General features: G+C 42.4%; 1 protein-coding gene across 2 annotated transcripts in view; it reads left to right on the top strand.

The window, feature by feature from the left end:
* LOC308410528 (FERM, ARHGEF and pleckstrin domain-containing protein 1-like) overlaps positions 1-18,529 on the top strand; it is a 57,324-nt gene that overhangs the window by 37,634 nt on the left and 1,161 nt on the right. Inside the window, exons 8-26 of one of the 2 annotated variants that reach the window (XM_080903915.1) lie at positions 263-410; positions 509-604; positions 684-847; positions 973-1,041; positions 1,130-1,223; positions 1,807-2,014; positions 6,603-6,790; positions 6,969-7,058; positions 9,153-9,286; positions 10,512-10,593; positions 10,680-10,917; positions 11,006-11,136; positions 11,220-11,288; positions 11,640-11,729; positions 12,343-12,425; positions 12,995-13,107; positions 13,248-13,480; positions 16,669-16,776; positions 18,374-18,525. In XM_080903915.1, the coding sequence (XP_080760041.1) occupies positions 263-410; positions 509-604; positions 684-847; positions 973-1,041; positions 1,130-1,223; positions 1,807-2,014; positions 6,603-6,790; positions 6,969-7,058; positions 9,153-9,286; positions 10,512-10,593; positions 10,680-10,917; positions 11,006-11,136; positions 11,220-11,288; positions 11,640-11,729; positions 12,343-12,425; positions 12,995-13,107; positions 13,248-13,480; positions 16,669-16,776; positions 18,374-18,525 (2,490 nt within the window). The remainder of the gene's footprint in view (positions 1-262; positions 411-508; positions 605-683; positions 848-972; positions 1,042-1,129; positions 1,224-1,806; positions 2,015-6,602; positions 6,791-6,968; positions 7,059-9,152; positions 9,287-10,511; positions 10,594-10,679; positions 10,918-11,005; positions 11,137-11,219; positions 11,289-11,639; positions 11,730-12,342; positions 12,426-12,994; positions 13,108-13,247; positions 13,481-16,668; positions 16,777-18,373; positions 18,526-18,529) is intronic. The other variant, XM_080903916.1, reaches the window with a different exon arrangement.

The following is an 18,529-nucleotide window of genomic DNA, read 5'->3' as shown; positions in this document are numbered from 1 at the left end:
CTCATTCGCGAGCGGTCCCCACAGCAGGTAGCTCCACATCTTTGATTTGCTCAAACCACCACAGTATGCTTCCAGTGCTTCCAGTTTTCGAAAGTATAGACAACCCAACACTAAGAAGGTGTCTTTGTTTTTTGACAGTGGAGGTTTGCGACAGTGCTCGTTAGTATGTTCGCTTTATTGATGCCTATGGTCTTTCCCTGAGATTTGTTTCTGTTAAACACTACATGAAATATAGTTTCATTTGTTTTGTTTTATACCACAGTGGTCAGACACCAGCAGAATCAGACTGCCATTTGTTAGAAGTTGCTCGCAGGCTGGAGATGTACGGGATTCGGCTCCATCCTGCCAAGGATCGCGAGGGAACAAAGTTAAGCCTGACTGTGGCACACACGGGTGTCCTGGTCTTCCAGGTTAGTCTAAAATCAGTGCAGGTCAGCCCAACTGGTATCAAACGCTTTTTATGTGTTTAGTAGTGCAAAGTAGTGAATTCTGTTTTTCATCACTTCAGGGACACACAAAGATTAACGCCTTCAACTGGTCTAAAGTTCGAAAACTGAGCTTCAAGAGAAAACGCTTCCTCATTAAGCTGAGGCCGGATCTAAATGTAAGTGACATCACAAGATATTGAAACCCTTCAGCTCACTGACTGATGTTGTGTTTAAATGTCTTGATGTGTCCCCCAGAGTTCATATCAGGACACTCTGGAGTTTTTAATGCCAAGCAGGGACTGCTGTAAAGTCTTCTGGAAGATCTGTGTTGAATATCACGCCTTCTTCCGCCTATTTGAGGAACCTAAGCCCAAGCCCAAGCCGGTACTCTTCTCACGAGGCTCCTCCTTTAGATTCAGGTAGCATTTGCATCAAAGAGCTAAACTCTGTCTATCATGGCTGCAAGAACACAGCATCACTTAACAGTCTACTAAGGCTCTTGCGGAATAGCTCATCATTAACTGTCTCGTATTTATCTCTGCAGCGGTCGCACGCAGAAGCAGGTGATTGAATATGTGAAAGAGTCTGAATTTAAAAAGATCCCGTTTGAAAGGTAAAGGCTGCACATACGTTTGACATATTTGGTACAGGCGAGGGTGCTCAGAGTTTATAACGCTGACCTTTAATATCCTGTCTGCCAGGAAACACAGTCGTGTTCAGTACAGCAGTCGGGTCCAACACAACAGTCGCCTGTCACCATTGCCTTCTCCAAGCCACCGTGAAGTGCCAACAGATGTGAGTCTTTTAAGTGGGCAATTTGTTGCATACAGCATTTTTTGTTGTCTGAGCAAATACAGTCCATAGTGTCGCTTTTCACATTGTTTTCTCTTTTTAAAATGCATATAATGTAAAAATACAGCAAAATACAGCCTACTCATCCGGAGGCATGGATCTTAAGACTCTGTTATGCTCCAAGATCATTTTTCTGGTATGAATAAACTCCTGTTTTATACAGCTAACGCTGTCATCATAGCACCAAATTAGAGAACATCTTTTTAGAAGAATAGTGTTTGATCCCTCCAACACAGTTCAAGAGACTTTGTGGAGTGGGAATCATTAATAAGGAGCACTAGGGCTGTTCTGGTGACACATGGTAGCCCAATACTGTGCTGTGGTATCCCTGCACATGTGTGTGTGCATAGAAGATGCCAGCCTGCCCAACAAAACAGAGCCATGGGGGTACTGCAGGGTATTTTCAAGTCAGGTAGAATTTATTTAAAAACTTTAAAATCCTGGCCTTCAGTAAGAGTAATGAATACAATGAATAAATTGTGGTCTTTAAATTCTTTAACCCTGTGTTCCTGTCTCGTACTGGCAGAGTGGTGCTCCTGGGGACAGAATTGATTCTCCTCGGCGTCACTGGAAGGAGTCGGTCCTGGTGAGTGCAGAAGACCCGGCAGCTTCGCGGGCGAGGATGAGCCCCTCGCATCAGAGAAATGGCCACGAAGAGAGAACGGGGTCTGTATCCAGGACAGAGGAGACGAGGAGCCCAACACGACAGACCCACCCCGAACATCTGAATACAGGTCCAGCATCTAGGGCTGCTAAAGGCGGCAGCTTTTCCATTCCCTACATTGACTGCAGTGATGTAGATGCTCAGTATTACTTGGGCAGGGACCAGGCTAGCAGGTCAGACCACAGCTATAGAGAACAGGGTATGCTCCCCCGGGGATCTGGCTCTGGAGGGATAAATGGGGCTCTGCAGGCTCAACAGGAGCACTTTCTGGGTAGGATGTATAGGGAGTCTTCTTCTTCTTCTTCTAGAGCATCGCTCATCATGAGTCATGAGCTAGAACATTCTCCCAAGCAGTCATGCCAAACGGTTGACCGAAGTCCTGTTCATAGCATTATAGGAGACATAGGTGTCCAAGAGAGGCAGAGCAACAGCCCTATAACAGTTTCCACTGTGACGGGTTCAAGAGGTGTCACTGCCAGTCCTGTGATTGACATTCTCCATCACGCACCTTCCCTCAGTCGCATAGACCAGAACGGCTACAGTCCCACTCCACTTAACTTTAATGACGGCAGATGCTCTCCCGTCATGGGCCGATCTCCTCGCTCACAGAAATTCCACAAAGCCCATTTTGACGCAGACGCAGTCCAAGGAACGTCCTCTGCAAAGCAAGAATCGCGTACTGTCCTCTCTCGGGCTGAACGCATGGCTGCTCTTGAGCGCCGCATGGTGGCCAATGGGCTAACTGCGCCAGGCAGGTCGCGGACCAGTCTGGGGCAGAAACGATTAAGATCAACCGGTGTCACACAGTACGGAGCAGTTCAAATGAACGATGGCCCGAACACAAGCGGCTCAGAGTCCAGCGAGTCGGAGTTAGAAAATAACAGGGGCAACTGCAGCAGCCCCGTGATGTTTGGTAGCCCAGCGGAGGCTAATTCTAGTTCCCCCATACCAAGAAACACGTTTTCCTTTGGCAGCCTCCAGCTGGATGAGGAGGCAGATGAGGATGCTTCCCATGCCTTCAGCGATGAGGATATCGGACACATTTTCAGCTGTTAAGTGCGCTAAAAGTTTTAAACCATCTGCGACTGAGAGCTAGAGGGGTCTGGGTCAGAACGTAAGCAGGAGGCTTTTTCACATCCACACACTCCCGAGTCCATAGTGGTCACAGCACAGCACTGCTGAGTAGAAGCACTTTTTAAACGTAGCCGAATGTATGCGTTCAGGCTTTTCTTGCCCATTTCATGGAGCGGCTTTAATGTTCAGCCTCGCTGTTCTTTAATTATATTAACATGTCCGTTTGGACATAGACACGTGCCTTTTAAGGATTTTACACTCAATGGCTACTAATTAAAAACTACAGAGAGTACAGAGGCTTTCAGACAGTTTGAAACGTGAGGCTGATTAAAAATGTTGTAGATTTTATTCATAAGTCAGACGATGCCTTAAAACTCCCTACGGAAAATCCACATTTTGCTCCATAGCTGTCCATAGACACATCTAACTATTTGAAATTAGTTACATTTTTTTTAAAGGTTTCTGCATAAGACACTTTGTGCTTGGTACTAATATTTTCTGGGGTCTGTTGATGTGTCATTGAGGTAGTAGTAACTGTTAACTTCTGTACATTTACCTTTCTTTTTTTACTCTTAATGCAGCACCTACTATTTGATTGTTGTGAGAAGTTCTGGTCTGAAGTGATGCTGATCCATATGCAGTACCTCCACTCATTAACTTGAAGCAAACTTTATGATTTAGCTGTCATGTTTAAATGTCCCGCCAAAGGGAGGGAGTGTGTAATCGGCTCTGTTTGTTTGCTTGTCTGTGTATCTGTTTGCAATCAGTCTAGCGTCCACAGCTATCAAGATCTAATTTTCAAAACTTTGTGTGATGCTAGATATCAATAACAGCTGGAGTTGATTTCATGTTGGTGAAAATCGGGTCAAAGTTAAGGTCACATCCAATGTGAAAATTAGTAAAAGTTATATATTACCCACAATTTTATGGATCGTTTTCAAACTTCACTTGGGGGACATGAGTACCTAAGCAGTTTTAGCACGCAAGGTTAAAGTTGACCTTGAAAAAAAACAATCTGACATCAGCATGTTGTCATAAAAACATCACAAAGTATCAGAGTTTTAGTTTAGCCCTTGCCCTGTGGGGGGAGTTGCGCTCTCTTGTTCACAGATGTTTTGGCAGTTACGAGATCACAAGATTTGCGTGAGTAGTAGCTTCGCGGGACCGGCAGTGGCTTCATCTGATAGAGTTAAAAGCACGTGTGTGTTGCAGTGTTACACTGTGGTCACTCCACAACAGTTTGTGGCTTTTCATGCCCAGTGTTGACAATCCCAGTCTGCTCTTGATTTGCGTTCAAGTATCTCTGGCAGTAATTTGGCATCACCGAGCTGCAGTCTTCCTAACTTTTATTTCCAGTCTCTTTTCTTAACTTTCTTTTGCACCCCTGTCTTCATGCTTGTCTTTGTGTATTCTGTTTAACAAGCGGTTGAGCTTTATTTTACATTTTTTGTTTCTCTGTTTCATTTCTTTATTTTTCTCTGTCCCTGTCTGTCAGCATGAAACTGTTTGATCTTGTAAGTTTTTCTTTTTCTAACTTTGAATGCATGTCTATCTTTTCTGTAACTCATAATGTGTGGTTGAGGAAAAAAACAAGAAAACAAGATTACCAGCCTCTGGGTTCCCTTTTCTGCAATGATCCAGATAACGAGACTGTAGATGACAGGAGCCTGGGAATGTGCGGGTTTTAGTATCGGTGAATGCGTGCGTTACTCTATGTATGAATGGCAGTTTAAGGGCAGCACCTCAAAGCACAGAGTCTCTTTGCTCATCCATCATATCAACTGCTTCAGCGGTTGCCCCCCAGAAAGTCTTTAGCGCTGACATTAAGAGGCATATCAAAAGTGAGATATGATGGTTTTACACTTCTATCAATACCTACTGAAGTCTATCCATCCATAATAAATCAAAATTAAGAGATGGTGTTAAGATAATGTAGATTTGGGAGTTACTGGATCACTGCAGTGTGGGCCAGGCTTGTGTTTGTTCTCACCCACTGGTGTCCTTGATGGTTTGTTTGCAATGCATGCTGTGATGAACCAGATTTGTGGTATGGCTCAGGTCCTGCTGTTCTGCTCTGGCTGCTCTCTGCATGCACTCTACTGTATGTACTGTAATATACTGTGCTATTACTGTCATTTCAATACTTTACATCTAGTAAGATATTGACATTTACATTAAATTAGACTGTGAGAAATAACAGCAAGCTCATTTACAAAGAGCTGAAATGTACAGTATTTTTTACTTATTGTGTAATTTATTAAATTAAACCTAATGTGAAATTGATTTGTGTTTATGTTATAAATTATATAATTTCTGAATTTCCAAATTAACCCATTTGTCATTAACACGTTTCTCGACTCAGCAGTAACAGAGTGAAAACAAAAAGCAGTTTACTAAAATATTCATAAAGCCATTTACTATTACAGGCCTAGAAGCATGAATGCATTTATCCCCACTTTTTCCACGTCTGTCTTCTGTCTTGCATTCATTCGCTCACGGTGTTCTTGTAGATGTTCACTGGGCCTTTTCTATGCTGCTTTTCACACAATTTTGAACTATATGTGTTCAGCAGAGTCAATAAAGACGTTAAAACGATATTTTTTCCAAATCCTTCTTTTTAAACCGTTGAAGTCGGTGTATTTTCTGGAGTCTGGTCCTCACTGTAGATGTTAGAACCTTTCCGTCTCCTTTGTAGCATTCCTCTAGATTGTGTGTAGTGTGTATTTGCCTGAGTCACTCCTTCCCTCAGCTGTACTTGTGCATTGAGCTAACTGCAGCCACCAGCTGCACTGGCCTGCGTTCTTGTTATAGCTGTTGCGTTCGTGCCAACACACCAGAAGTCGCCAGAGAGAGGTGAGCAAGTTGCTGCCGGAACATAGTAAGTAAGCTGAGTGAACGCTGTCAGAATGGATGACACTAAGTAAGCCGTTCTTCTCGATCACCCTGCAGTATTTGTCTCAGCTTGCGTATTGATTGACGTGGTAAGAAAACTGCCAGAGTTGTCTGGAATGTTGAGCGAGTCACGGCTGACTCTATATTTTCTGTAAGCAGACCTCAGATGCAATGATTGAAACAGTTTGGTTTAGCTTGCTAAGGTGTCCATTAGGTAAAGTGTGCAGTGTAGGATAATGAATCGAATGCTGGAGAGTTTAATTATTAGCCAAATGCCACCACGGCATCTGACAAAGATGACATTTCTGTGCAGCAGAAACTACTGATTTTTTTCCCTATCAAATAATCTGTTGATTACATTCTCGATTTATTAGCTGTGTATTCAACAAATGTCAGAACATGGCGAAAAATGTCATCACACACTTCAGCTTGTTCCTAATGTGTCATTTAATCAGTTTGAAAAACAAAACAAAACCAAATGCTTTATAACAATGTAATACAGAGAAAAGCAAAGAAACCTCATGTTTGCTTCAGAAATTCTAACAATTTGGTCATTAAAATTGTTCTTACTATTTAATTTCTGCAAAACTCAACCCGTCTGCGGCTTAAAGTAGGCAAGTGCTCTCAGAGCTGCCTAACTTTATCGTGCATCGTTTTCTCATCTCATTATGGTCACCTATGGCTCCGTGCAGGTGTGGTTTCCAACAGTCCTCACCTGTCCGCGTCCTCTGGACACTCCCACGGGATGGTCAACGGTCAGAAGTTGCTGGATCTGTGCAGTCACAGTCCCGACGGCCGGCTGCCTTCCCCGCTCACCAGCCCGTTGCTCAACGACGCCTGCAGCGTTCGCACTGATGATGAAGACGAGGTTCGAAGGAAGGTTTGTAACCAAGAGCCACTTTAATATATTGCCTTGTTGTGACATTATAAAGATTTGTTTTTAAATAAAGTTGCTACTCAAAATAGAAGTGGACCCAGATTATCTGTCCTGAATAAAGTTACTGTTAGACATTTGTGGAGCTGATTGCACCCCCCCTTCGTTTGTGATGCCCTTGCAGAGGTTCCCAACAGATCGAGCCTACTTCATCGCCAAGGAGCTGCTGACAACAGAACGGACGTATGTGAAGGACCTCGAGGTGGTGACCGTGGTAAGATGGGCCAAGTCGCTCGCCAAGCCGACGCTCTCCTGTTTGTTTTCTCCTGCGCTTGTCCTCTGGGGGGAAAACATTGATTATTCTGGTTAGCTGCTCCATTGCAGAGCACCCGCCAAAACATAGAGTCAGGCAGTGACACAGGAATATTTTGGCAGATGCGATTTCATTTTTTATTCATTCCCCATGCTCGTTCTCCGAAATGCATTTATCTCCCCCCGTTCAAGGCTGTGAATACTAAACTGTGTTTGTGTTTAAAGAGATAGATGGATTTAGCCGCATGCGCTCTCTGCCTGTGACTCACTGCTTCAGCCTGCTCCTGTAGATTTAATTGCTGGGTACAAACAGGATATTAAATGTGCGGTACCGCTCCTTCACATGCAATCAAGGAGGATGTCCTTATGAGGCTGGACTGAAGCGTTGCCGTTGTTTGATTCGGCTCTCCTTTTACACTGGCAGGTTCAAAAGCCGCAGCTTTTCTCGGCTTGCAGTTTTCAGAGGAGTCTTTCACACATCTCATAAATATTTTGGGTGGGCTTGTGCCCTCGTTCTTTTATTCTGCTGCATGTGTATGTGTGCTCCCTCGCTCTGGTTGGTGCCGCTGCTGTTAAGGGTGAAGTCATCTGAACAACAGCTGGCGCCTCGTTTCCAGCGCTCACTTTTCCTAAAACCCACTTCTTTTCCCATCACGTCAACTAAATAAAGCTGTTTTCTGTTCAGTGTCCACAAACACAAAACATAAGGCTTCTCTCTGAGTTAATGAAACAACAGCGTTAAGAATGGTCGGCTATTGATTCTTCGATTCATCCTCAGCTAATTAAGGGATTTGAAAGGAGGCAAAAGGCTTTTCATTACCTGTTCACTTTATCTCTTCTTCTCAGAAGAAAATCGCTGTGGAGATCTCTTGGTAACCCTTGGTATCATACATAAATGTGCAAAGGTCTTGAGTTACCCCTTGTTTCTTCATATTTTTCTAGAAAAATGTGAAATAGTTGCTGTGATTTATTGAAACATATGTAAACATGTATGAAAGGTGATTGTTTAATTCTAACAAGCTTGAAAGTCAGTATTTGGTATCTTCAATACATCCTAAATTCTCTTAGGAAAACATTCTTTTAATTTCTTTAAATAGTCTTCAAGAATAGTTTTCCAAGTTTCTTCAAGGACATGCAAAGCTCTTCTTTGGATGCTGGCTGCCATTTGTTCTGTTCTCTGTCAAGATGATCCCACACTGCTTCAGTAATATTGAAGTCCAGGCTCTGAGGAGGACAATGCATGACTGATAATATTCCTCTGTGTGTTATTCTGTCCAGGTGTGATTTTACTGTATTGGCAGTGTGTTTGGGATCATTGTCATGCTGAAAAATGAAGATTTTGCCAATCAAATGCTTTTCAGATGGTACTACATGGTGGATCTGATAGCGTTTTTGTATTCAAATTCCCTCAGTTTAAACAAAAAACCCAACACCCATTCATTCTTCCATTTTCTCCTGCTTATCCAATCTAAGGACCCTCTCCCAGCTGTCATATGGCAACAGTCTGGGTGCCCCGTGGACAGGTCGCCTGTCATAGAGACACACAACCAGAATCACCAGTTCACCTCCTCTTTACATCCTAACATGAGTGGTACAACGACTGGACTTATGAGTGAGAAATGAGTGAAAAAACAGCCAATGAAAAACTACTGCTGAAGACCACTTTTTAAAAACACAAGAAAAATCTGGCCCCTTGGAAGCAAAATATAATAAAATGATGGGTGGCTCAAGACTTTTGCACAGCACTGTAGTTCATATAAATCAAGTATTTTATTTCTTATATAGGCCAAAATTAAATATTCACCCACAATCAGCCTTATATCCAGATACCAGGAAGTTCTAATAGAGTTTAAACACCATCTGTAAACATCCTGTCATGATGTCACAAGTATGACCTGCTTGTCACAAGTAGACAAGCGCTGCCACCTGCACAATGAAAAAAACAAAACACTCAAAAACCTGGTTTTGTTAGTGAACTGAGACTTTTATGGTTAAACTGTATTTCCCTCGTTAAATGGCTTGAAAGATCACTGTATGCATGTATCCGTGATACCAGTCTTTCCAGAGTGCCGTGGGACAAGATGAGGCAACTCCGGACTCCCTGAAGGACGCCATCTTCTCCACCTTTGAGCCTCTGCACAAGTTCCACACAGGTTTTCTCAGGGAGGTGGAGCAGAGGCTGGCACTGTGGTGAGGCTCATTTCACTTCCAGATATTTCCTGCAGGGTCAGGAACAAGCCCGGTGATGTGTCGGGGGTTACGGTTCAATTTAAAACAACTTCCTCCCCCATTTTTAATGAGTTTTGCTGGCATTTAGCCCAAGAGGGCGGTCCGGTCCCTTTAGATGACCCAAGGAGCTACAATCGCCATAGCAACAGTCATGCTGCACCACAGCCTGCCTTTATTCTGGTTTGTAGGTGTATGCCCTCTGATCTCCTTAATGATTGTGCTTTATCTAGTACACACTGACTTTTTCACAGACACGGAGAAAGTGACGCATAAAGCTGTTAAAATTTATGGCCATTAACTACAGTCCGTGATTTTTATTTCAAAGTCTCCTGTATCTAGTCACACTGATTAGAGCTCCAAATTAAAGCAGAAAGTGATAGTGTGCTTTACTCGGCTGATAAGACCCACATTCAAATGCATATGCAAATTATCCACCCCTACATTTGTCTTTCTTTTTTTGCAGCTTTGCATATTCAAATACTGTACTAGATATGGACCTTGGTTGTTAAGAATATGATGAGAAAGTCGTCTTTCATAAGAGCAGTAGGATGCATTTTACAGACTGAGATATTCCCCCTAAATTCCCTGCTAAAACGTTAACATTAAATTAATAACTAGTCTGACCAAGTCCAGTAATGGCAGCCCCATTCCTCATGAATCCTACATGGGGAATCTGATGCTCAAGGGAGACACCTGCTGGTGTTTCTTGAAGTTAAACGCGTCCATTCCAACTTCATTGGAATTATTCTTGAACGCAGTGTGACTGAATAGTCAGTGAGATTAAAGTGCTTTCATGTAGCTTACCCGGCTCATCCGCTGTCCACAACGATAATAATATTTATTCATGTAGCTCAAAGCGAGGCAGATTACAATAAGCTTCACACAGGAAAATAAATCAATGAATAAAAAAAGAAAAGAAAAGCTGGCAACAAGTACAGCAAATGAAAATTTACACATGAGCAGAGCGGCAAACACACATGAATATGCAAGAACATTTGGGACATTACACAAAAAGGTTATAGAAATAGTTTTTTAAGAAAGCTGTATTTTCTGAACCATCATAAAGCGACGCAATTCTTCATATATTTTAAAGAAGATTTTGCAAGCTAAACAGGAAATAAGCTCCAATAGTAACCACTGATTAGGAGACATTGCTTAAAAGGGACTGCTGTCTTTCTCTTTTAAGGGAAGGACGCTCTAATGCACACATTAAGGGAGACTACCAGCGCATTGGAGATGTCCTGTTGAAGAACCTTCAGGGTTTGAAGGTGAGCTGTGACTTTTTGTTAAACTTCTATACGTGTTTAATTAGAGAAAATCACGACTGTTCGTGGATAACAAGTCTTACCTGCAGCCCCTGACAGCAAACCTGAGTAAGCAGTCTGAAATCCTGCTGGAGCTTGAGAAGGCGTGCAAGGCGTCCCGAAGGTTGGAGGGTCTCTGCAGAGACTTCGAGCTGCAAAAGGTCTGCTACATTCCCCTCAACGTCTTTATTCTGCGGCCTTTGCACCGCCTCATTCACTACAAGCAGATCCTGGAGCGCCTGTGCAAACATTACCCAGCTACTCATGTGGACTTCAGGGATTGCAGAGGTGTTACACTCAGTTCACAGAAGCATATTTCAGTGTTTTGGTGTAACGGAGCATCTGTAACGATCTCTTACCTCTGGTTGGTGTCCAGCTGCTCTAGCTGATGTGTCTGAGGTGGTGGACCAGCTTCAGGGAAGCCTAATCAAGATGGAGAACTTGCAGAAACTTCTGGAGCTGAAGAAGGATTTGATTGGTGTCGACAATCTTGTTGTTCCTGGTCGGGTGCGTTTGAAATCTACAGGAGAGAGATTTGTTTAACTTTTTGTTTCTGTTTAGATTTTGTGACAAATGATTTCTTTCCTCAGGAGTTCATCAGGTTGGGCTGCCTCAGTAAACTGTCTGGAAAAGGGCTGCAGCAGCGAATGTTTTTCCTGGTAACGTTCCACTTTCTTCATCTCATATCACTAATCGAATTATTTAGCTGACTGATCTCAGCAGAAATGATAATCATGCTTTTATCCTGCCCGGCTATGCATTACTGAGATGGTGTTGGCAGATTTAGTGCAACCGCAAAGGTTCAAGCAGGGGAACGTAGCACATGTTGCTTTGAACTTTGGCGGCCTTAGTGTTTTACACGAGTATTTGATTTGGTTGCATAAGCATGAAGAGAAGCGTTTGTGTGTGCAGGATATCAGTGTTAAGTTTTGGTTTTTAATGCCACCGAGTTGTTAATTTGTTCTTAGGATTTTTAACTAACGTGTCCTCCTCTGCCTCTTTTGCAATAGTTTGATGACGTCATTTTATACACAAGTCGAGGGATGACGGCGACGAATCAGTTCAAAGTGCATGGGCAGCTGCCGCTCCATGGCATGACAGTAAGTGCCGTTGTCTCTCAGAAGAACACAGGGCGTTGGAGCGGCTGTCACCAGTTTGTCATTACTAGAGAACATCTGCCCCCACTCTAGCGCGCGCACACACACACACACACACACACACACACACACACACACACACACACACACACACACACACACACAAGCTCGTTCAGCTATCTTAGTGAGGACCTTCATTGACATAGTGGTTTTCCTAGCACCTTAACCTAACCCTAACCATTAAAAATGAATGTCTAACCCTAACCCTTACCCTAATACCTAACCATAACCTAATTGTAACCTTGACACCAAAACAATATTTTGAGCCTGAAAAAGGCCTTCAAATTTGTGAGGACCCGTGTTTGTCCTCACAAGTGACTGTTGGTTCTCACAAGTATGGTAGAATGCAGATTTCGGGCCTCACAAAGATAGGTAGACAGGAACACACACACACACACACACACATATTTTCAGGACAGCTACACGTTTGCTTCTCTCTCGCTTCCTTTTCATCCGCCCTCCCGCCTTCCCTCCTTTTCTGCCTATTTTGGTCTTTGCTGTCCTAGATACTGCAGCTCTCTAATGTCTTTTCTGTGTCTCTGTGTTCTTCTTCCAGATCAGAGAGAGTGAGGATGAGTGGGGTGTACCTCATGCCTTCACATTGGTTGGGCAACGGCAGTCCGTAGTAGTAGCAGCTAGGTACGATTGCCAGCAAACACCTTGCACCTTGAACCTAAAGTGGCAGGTTTTTAAAAATATTTTAGATGCCGTTGAGTTACATCTTTAAAAGCATCTACTTTTAGTTACAGTGAGCTCATAAAATTGTGATTTTCAGTCTTTTCCCTTTTAGCCTCTTTGGCTACACAGAGTCTGTTGCTTTACCCTCTAACAGAGGGATGTTGCCCCCTGAGAGGAGGATGGCAGGTTACTCAGAAAAACTACTAAAAACTCATCTGCATATTTCTTTTTTTTTGTTAAATCAAATAAACATAAGCTAACAGTATAAGAAAGTATACTTGGAAGATAAAAATAAATTCAATTCATAAAGCATGCAGTCAACAACAACGTGAGTTCATGCTTTTCCCGCCCTCAGATGTTTAACTGATTCGCTTTGCCTCAATAAACAGATGGTTCATGTTTTACTGTTATTTAAGAGGAACATTTGGCTGGGCTAACCAGACTATTTCTGACCACCGGGCCTACCCTGCTGCGACTCTTTGTGCTTGTTTTGTTCAGCATTCTGTCCATTTGTGTGTTTTTTCCTCCAGTTCTTTGGTAGAGATGGACAAGTGGATGGAGGACGTAAAGATGGCGATAGAAATGGCAAAAACCAGCAACGGGCCTTCATCTGAGCTGCTGACCAGCAGCCTGACAGACAACAGTAAGTTAGTACGAAGCCACACAGCTGAATGTGAGAAGCTTGACTTTGTGATGAAGCAGCGTTAACTGTTAAGAGACACATCATGTGAATTCCCAGATACATGCTGATTTTTGATTGGTCTGACGCTGTCTGTGTTTTAGCGCCTCTCCTTCCCCCTCTTTCATCATCCTGCTCATTGTCTAGCAGTAACAACCTCCTGACTTTCCCAGAATGCCCAGAGGACTCCTCGGTGGAGGCAGAGTCCGAGGACGACATGACAGCTCCCCACGTGTCATTGGAGAAGCCCACGCCTCACCGTGGTAACACCATGGTGCACGTGTGCTGGCACAGGAACACCAGCGTGTCAATGGTGGACTTTAGCATAGCCGTGGAGGTATCAGCCCACCTCAGACCTGCCCCCCTCCTCCTGCCCCGCTGTTTTCTTTCTCTGTTTCTGAGTGTGTGCTGTATCTGAATTCACTTTGATGATCTTTCAGTGGGAACAGTATCCCCCTTAAGCTGCTTAACAGGTTGCTATATCCCATTAACTACTAATTCAGCTGGAGCATTAATGCTTTTTTTGTTTTTAAACAAGATTAGCAAGGGTCACTCTTTTTTAAATGTCACAACACTTATTATTAAATCAGAAACAAGTTTGATTGGAACAAATAATGAAAGAAGTTTGTTTGCTCTTGAAATAAGAAACACAAGTGAGTTTTTAAAGGTGCACTGTGAAGGGATCCTATTAATGTGGACTAAAATTACTGAGGAATGTTTCAGCGCCTTGTTTAGTCCATGCCATGAAAAAATGAAGGCAGCTCTGAAGGCAAATAAACACATCAAACGTAATCGCAATAAAGCGGTTTGTGAAAGTATAATTGACCACTTTGGAGCAGCACTTTGAAAATTATAATTAATTTATTTTTGTTTTTGTTTTGATGAAGGCAAAATAGTCAGCGACAGTTTCTTATTTACACATTAAGCAGATAAAAAGCAACATTATGGCTCGTTTGGATTCCTCCTTGTAGCCATCCACACTGTCAGATCTAAAAATTCAGTCTTCCAGTAGGTATCTGTGTCCTTAAATGCCACATGCTCTTTTATAATGACAGCTAGTTGCAAACTACCACATTTAGCTCAAATTCACCATAAGTCACCATCAAGCCAAGTGAAGCTGCAGATTTAGAAACATTTCTTTAGGGTCAGTACTATAAGTTTAACTATAAACTTGTGGATTAAGACTGCCCTAATTTTTTTTAAATTGTGCATTCTTTTTTTCTAAATTCTACAGAAGAGGATTAGGGCCACTGGGGGGCAGTGGGCACATCTTTTTTTTTTCCTCTTTTCCAGAATTCTGAGAAAAAAGTCATTATTCTGACTTTAAGATCAGAATTCTAAGTTCAATAAATTCTGAGATTAAAGTCAGAATTCTGAATTTTTTTTTTAATTCTGATGAAAAAGTCAGAATTCTGACTTTAATCTCAGAATTCTGACTTTTTTCTCAGAATTCTGACTTTTTCATCAGGATTATTTTTTCTCAGAATTCTACTTTTTTTGAGAGCTCTGAGAAAAATTCTGAGTCAGAATTCTGACTTTTTTCTCAGAATTCTGACTTTTTTCTCAGAATTCGGACTTTTCCCCCTCAGAATTCTGAGATTAAAGTCAGAATTCTGAGAAAAAATAATTCTGATGAAAAAGTCAGAATTCTGACTTTAAGTTCAGAATTCTGACTTTTTTTTCTCAGAATTCTGGAAAAGAAAAAAAGACGTGCCCGCTTTTTGTTTTTTTCCAGTGGCCCTAATCCTCTTCCGTAAAATTCACGCAAACAGCTGTCTGTCGATGGAATAGTGTGAAACCAGTGACAGGATGTGATGTGACGCTACCCTTATGCATAAGGTTCCTCATGCATTTGCATCAAAGCAAACTCCATGGATCAGTCAGTGTTTGTGAAAACATGACTCAGCTGTACCACTGCTAGTCAACAAATCCTCCACACAGTGCTTTTAAACCAATCTGCTTCTGATCTTTTGTGTATGGGGAGTTTTTATTCATTGAATTATTTTTACGAGTTACTGTTGGATTACTTCATTTACAGCCTCGAGGAGGTTACTGTTCTCACGTTTCCTTCTTTTGGCAGTAGCCAATGTGATGTCCTGATCTAAACTCCAAACTGTGGCTTTCCTGAGTTGTTTTGTCCTTTTTCTTCTCTTCCCGGCAACTCTGACCGTCTATAAATAGAGAGAGAGAGCAGTACGTAGATGTGCTAAACGTCCTCATTCACATTAACAGAACGGATCCTGTTTTGGGATGTAGCCTTCCTAAAACCCAGCTGTGTCCTGATCTAGTTCTGCTCTTCCTCTGTAGTTGTAACAATGTCCTCTTCACAGCCTTGCCTGGACACACCGTCGGCCTGAGTGTTAACCCCTGCCACTGCATGCCTGTGTTTCACCTACTCAGTCTCTGTGTTTCTGTCCCTCCTTCCCTCCCTGTCTGTTTTTTTTCTCTCTCTCTGTCTGTCTGTCTTTCTTTCCCCCATACGTCTGTGCATTCCTGCGTGGTAGAGGAGCCTAGTCCAGTCAGTGAGAATAAGACCCCCCTGGTGGGGCCCCCGAGTGGCCAGGGACCAGTGCCTCTGTCTGTTATCTGCTGGTACCGTGTTCAGAGCCTCTCCTTTAGTGAATCCTGCAGGAGTCTAGAGGTAAAGGAGCCAGGCAGACAGGAGAGGCCCTGTGTTTATGTTTTATTTGAACTGTATCGCAGGAAGCAAGATTTATAGAGAGGAAATTGAAATTAAAGTTGTAGTAATACCTCATAGCGACATAGTGAAATATTATGGTATTAACACCACTATTAAAGACTTTAATTAAGCATAATTTATTGCAGAGGGGCCAAAACTGTGATTTTTCCTTCCTGCCTTATAGTTATTCTTTTAAACCAGTGATTCCCAACTAGACATGCTCGCTCTTACATACTACAGGCAAAATGGGAACAGACTGTCTGCTAATGGTCAGTGTGAAGAGGAGGAATAATTATGCAGGCTTCAGTGTGTTTAATCATTATTTGAGTGTGTCTAATTCATTTAAATGAACGAATTTGAACACACTGTGTGTGTCAGATTAGGGCGGGAACCTTTAGTATATCTGATCTCCTCGTGTTGGTGTTTGTCCAGGATCAACATTGCATCTGACCAATCGCATTTTTATGATGTCATAGCATTGCAATTTGGAAAAGACCTGCTCATGGTTGGGGGTTAAGGTTATGGGGTTAGCGTTACGATGTGGTTTGTGGTGTGATGGTGCAATCGCAAAGCTATGACATCAGTACAATGTGATTGGTCACTTGCAATGTTGAACCTGAGGCAACATTCGTTTTGTTGATCTGAGAACAGCACCAACACAACGACATCAGATCATGTTGGAAGCTATACCTAGTAAAATGAAGCCTCTTTAGAAAAGTAGACAAAGTAGCTTGATTGCATGTTTGAAAGTGCAGGTAGAAGTTAAATTTCACGAGTGTTGCACTAATAGTGAGATATGGATGGCTTTCAAAGCGTCAGAATCAGGCTTGTTTTTCTCTTTGTAGAATCAGCTATCAGGAAACTTACTAAGGAAGTTCAAGAACAGCAACGGCTGGCAGAAGCTCTGGGTTGTCTTCACCAACTTCAGCCTGTTTTTCTACAAGTCTCACCAGGTAAGGAGTACACGCTCTCAAAGTCCTGTTGTTTGACTATGAGGATGGTGGTGCGCTCCCTCGACTGGTCTTGAAAGCATCAGATCTCAGTGTGAAATATCGAATCTGTGTGCCATATTTGAGGTAAATGCGTTTTCCCATGCAGTATTTCATACTGTGAATTTCAAGAAAAATAATGCCACTCCTAAACTTTATAGAAACAAACACTCCCTCTGTGTATTAAAGGCTCATGAAGTTAGCACAAATTATGTGGAAAACCAAAATTTATGGAACAGTTGCAAGAAAATTAAATGTGCTGCACACGTTTGAGTTGAAAAGACTTGTAAAATATGCTGTCAATGCTCTGCAATGGAGACTTGTGCACCTTCCAGTAAAGGTGAAAGACAGCAGTGGAGCTTTTCCATTACTACCCCTCAGCGTTGTGTCGTTGATGGGCTATTGTCGTTACCCTGCCGGGCGGGCGGGTGACAACACGTAGGACTTTCAAATTGATACCATAAGTGTGTCTGCTAAAACTCTCGGAGGAATTCAACCCCCAGTGACCTCAACCTCAAGGTTAGAGGTCAAGATTTCTGAAAATCTTGTGAATGCAATAATTTGATAAGGATGCTGCTAAGTTTTTAAAATTGATACCATAGATCTATCTACTATAAGGCTGAAGGGAGCCACTGGCTGCTGCTAGTATGCTTTTTTTCCAGAAAGCAGACGAGGAAATAATTTAAAAATATCTCATGTGGATGGCTTTGGTGATGCCTGAGGGCGGGCTGTAGCAGCCAGGCATCGAACCATAAATGCATGTAACTGAACAAAAAAAAATCACAAAGAATAAGATACAACAATTAAAATAGTATAATTACATAAAGCTAAGTAGGAGCAAGCCTGAACAGGTGGTTCTTAAGTTTTGGGTTTCACAATTTGGGGGCCACAATCTCAAAACCACAGTCCCCCTTTGTCTTTAGAAACAGATTTATAGAAAGCACTTAGGTGTAGAAAAAGGTGCTTGTGTGAATGGGTGGATGAGACATCAGACACATGTTTTCTGCTCAAGTAGAGCAGACAAGCACTACAGAAGGACCAGCCCATTTAACAGACCATACAAGCGAATGAAGATGCCAAAACCACACTTACACCAAAGCTAAAGCTGCATTAGTTCAGAAACTAGAACACTCGATTCACCCAAGTTTAGACTAGCTGTCAAATTTGTTTGCTTTACACGAACAGATCTTTACAAAATGTGCACTTTCAGCAAAAAGGGTATAAAAAACAAAAAGTATGGCATTGCTTTTGATACTAAATAATGCAATGCCAGGCCCACGTGGATTTAGAGCAGAGTTCTATAAAAATCTAAGCTTGTCCTTTGTGTATATGATTAATTACTCATTTGTTCTTCAGTATTTTCTCACAGCAAGCCTCATTGGATCCCTCTGGAAAACCACCAGAGGGATGACATGATTGCATTATTATGGAAGGGATTGTGTCATATTTTGCCCCATCTACATTTTTGATGTCTGTTACTCAGTCTGTTGATTCCTTTTGAAATTATTTACAGGATATAATCCAAATTATTTAAATCACTTTTGTTTTTCCCCCTCTCTAGGATGATTACCCATTGGCCAGCCTTCCACTGCTCGGTTACTCGGTCACCGTCCCCTCGGAGTCCGAAAACATCCACAAGGACTATGTCTTCAAGCTGCATTTCAAGTCCCACGTCTACTACTTCCGATCAGAGAGTGAATACACATTCGAGAGGTAC

The sequence above is a fragment of the Rhamphochromis sp. 'chilingali' genome, assembly GCF_963969265.1.
Source record: "Rhamphochromis sp. 'chilingali' genome assembly, chromosome: 14".
NCBI classification, from domain to species: Eukaryota; Metazoa; Chordata; class Actinopteri; order Cichliformes; family Cichlidae; genus Rhamphochromis; species Rhamphochromis sp. 'chilingali'.
This window is presented reverse-complemented; position numbering and strand designations above follow the sequence as displayed.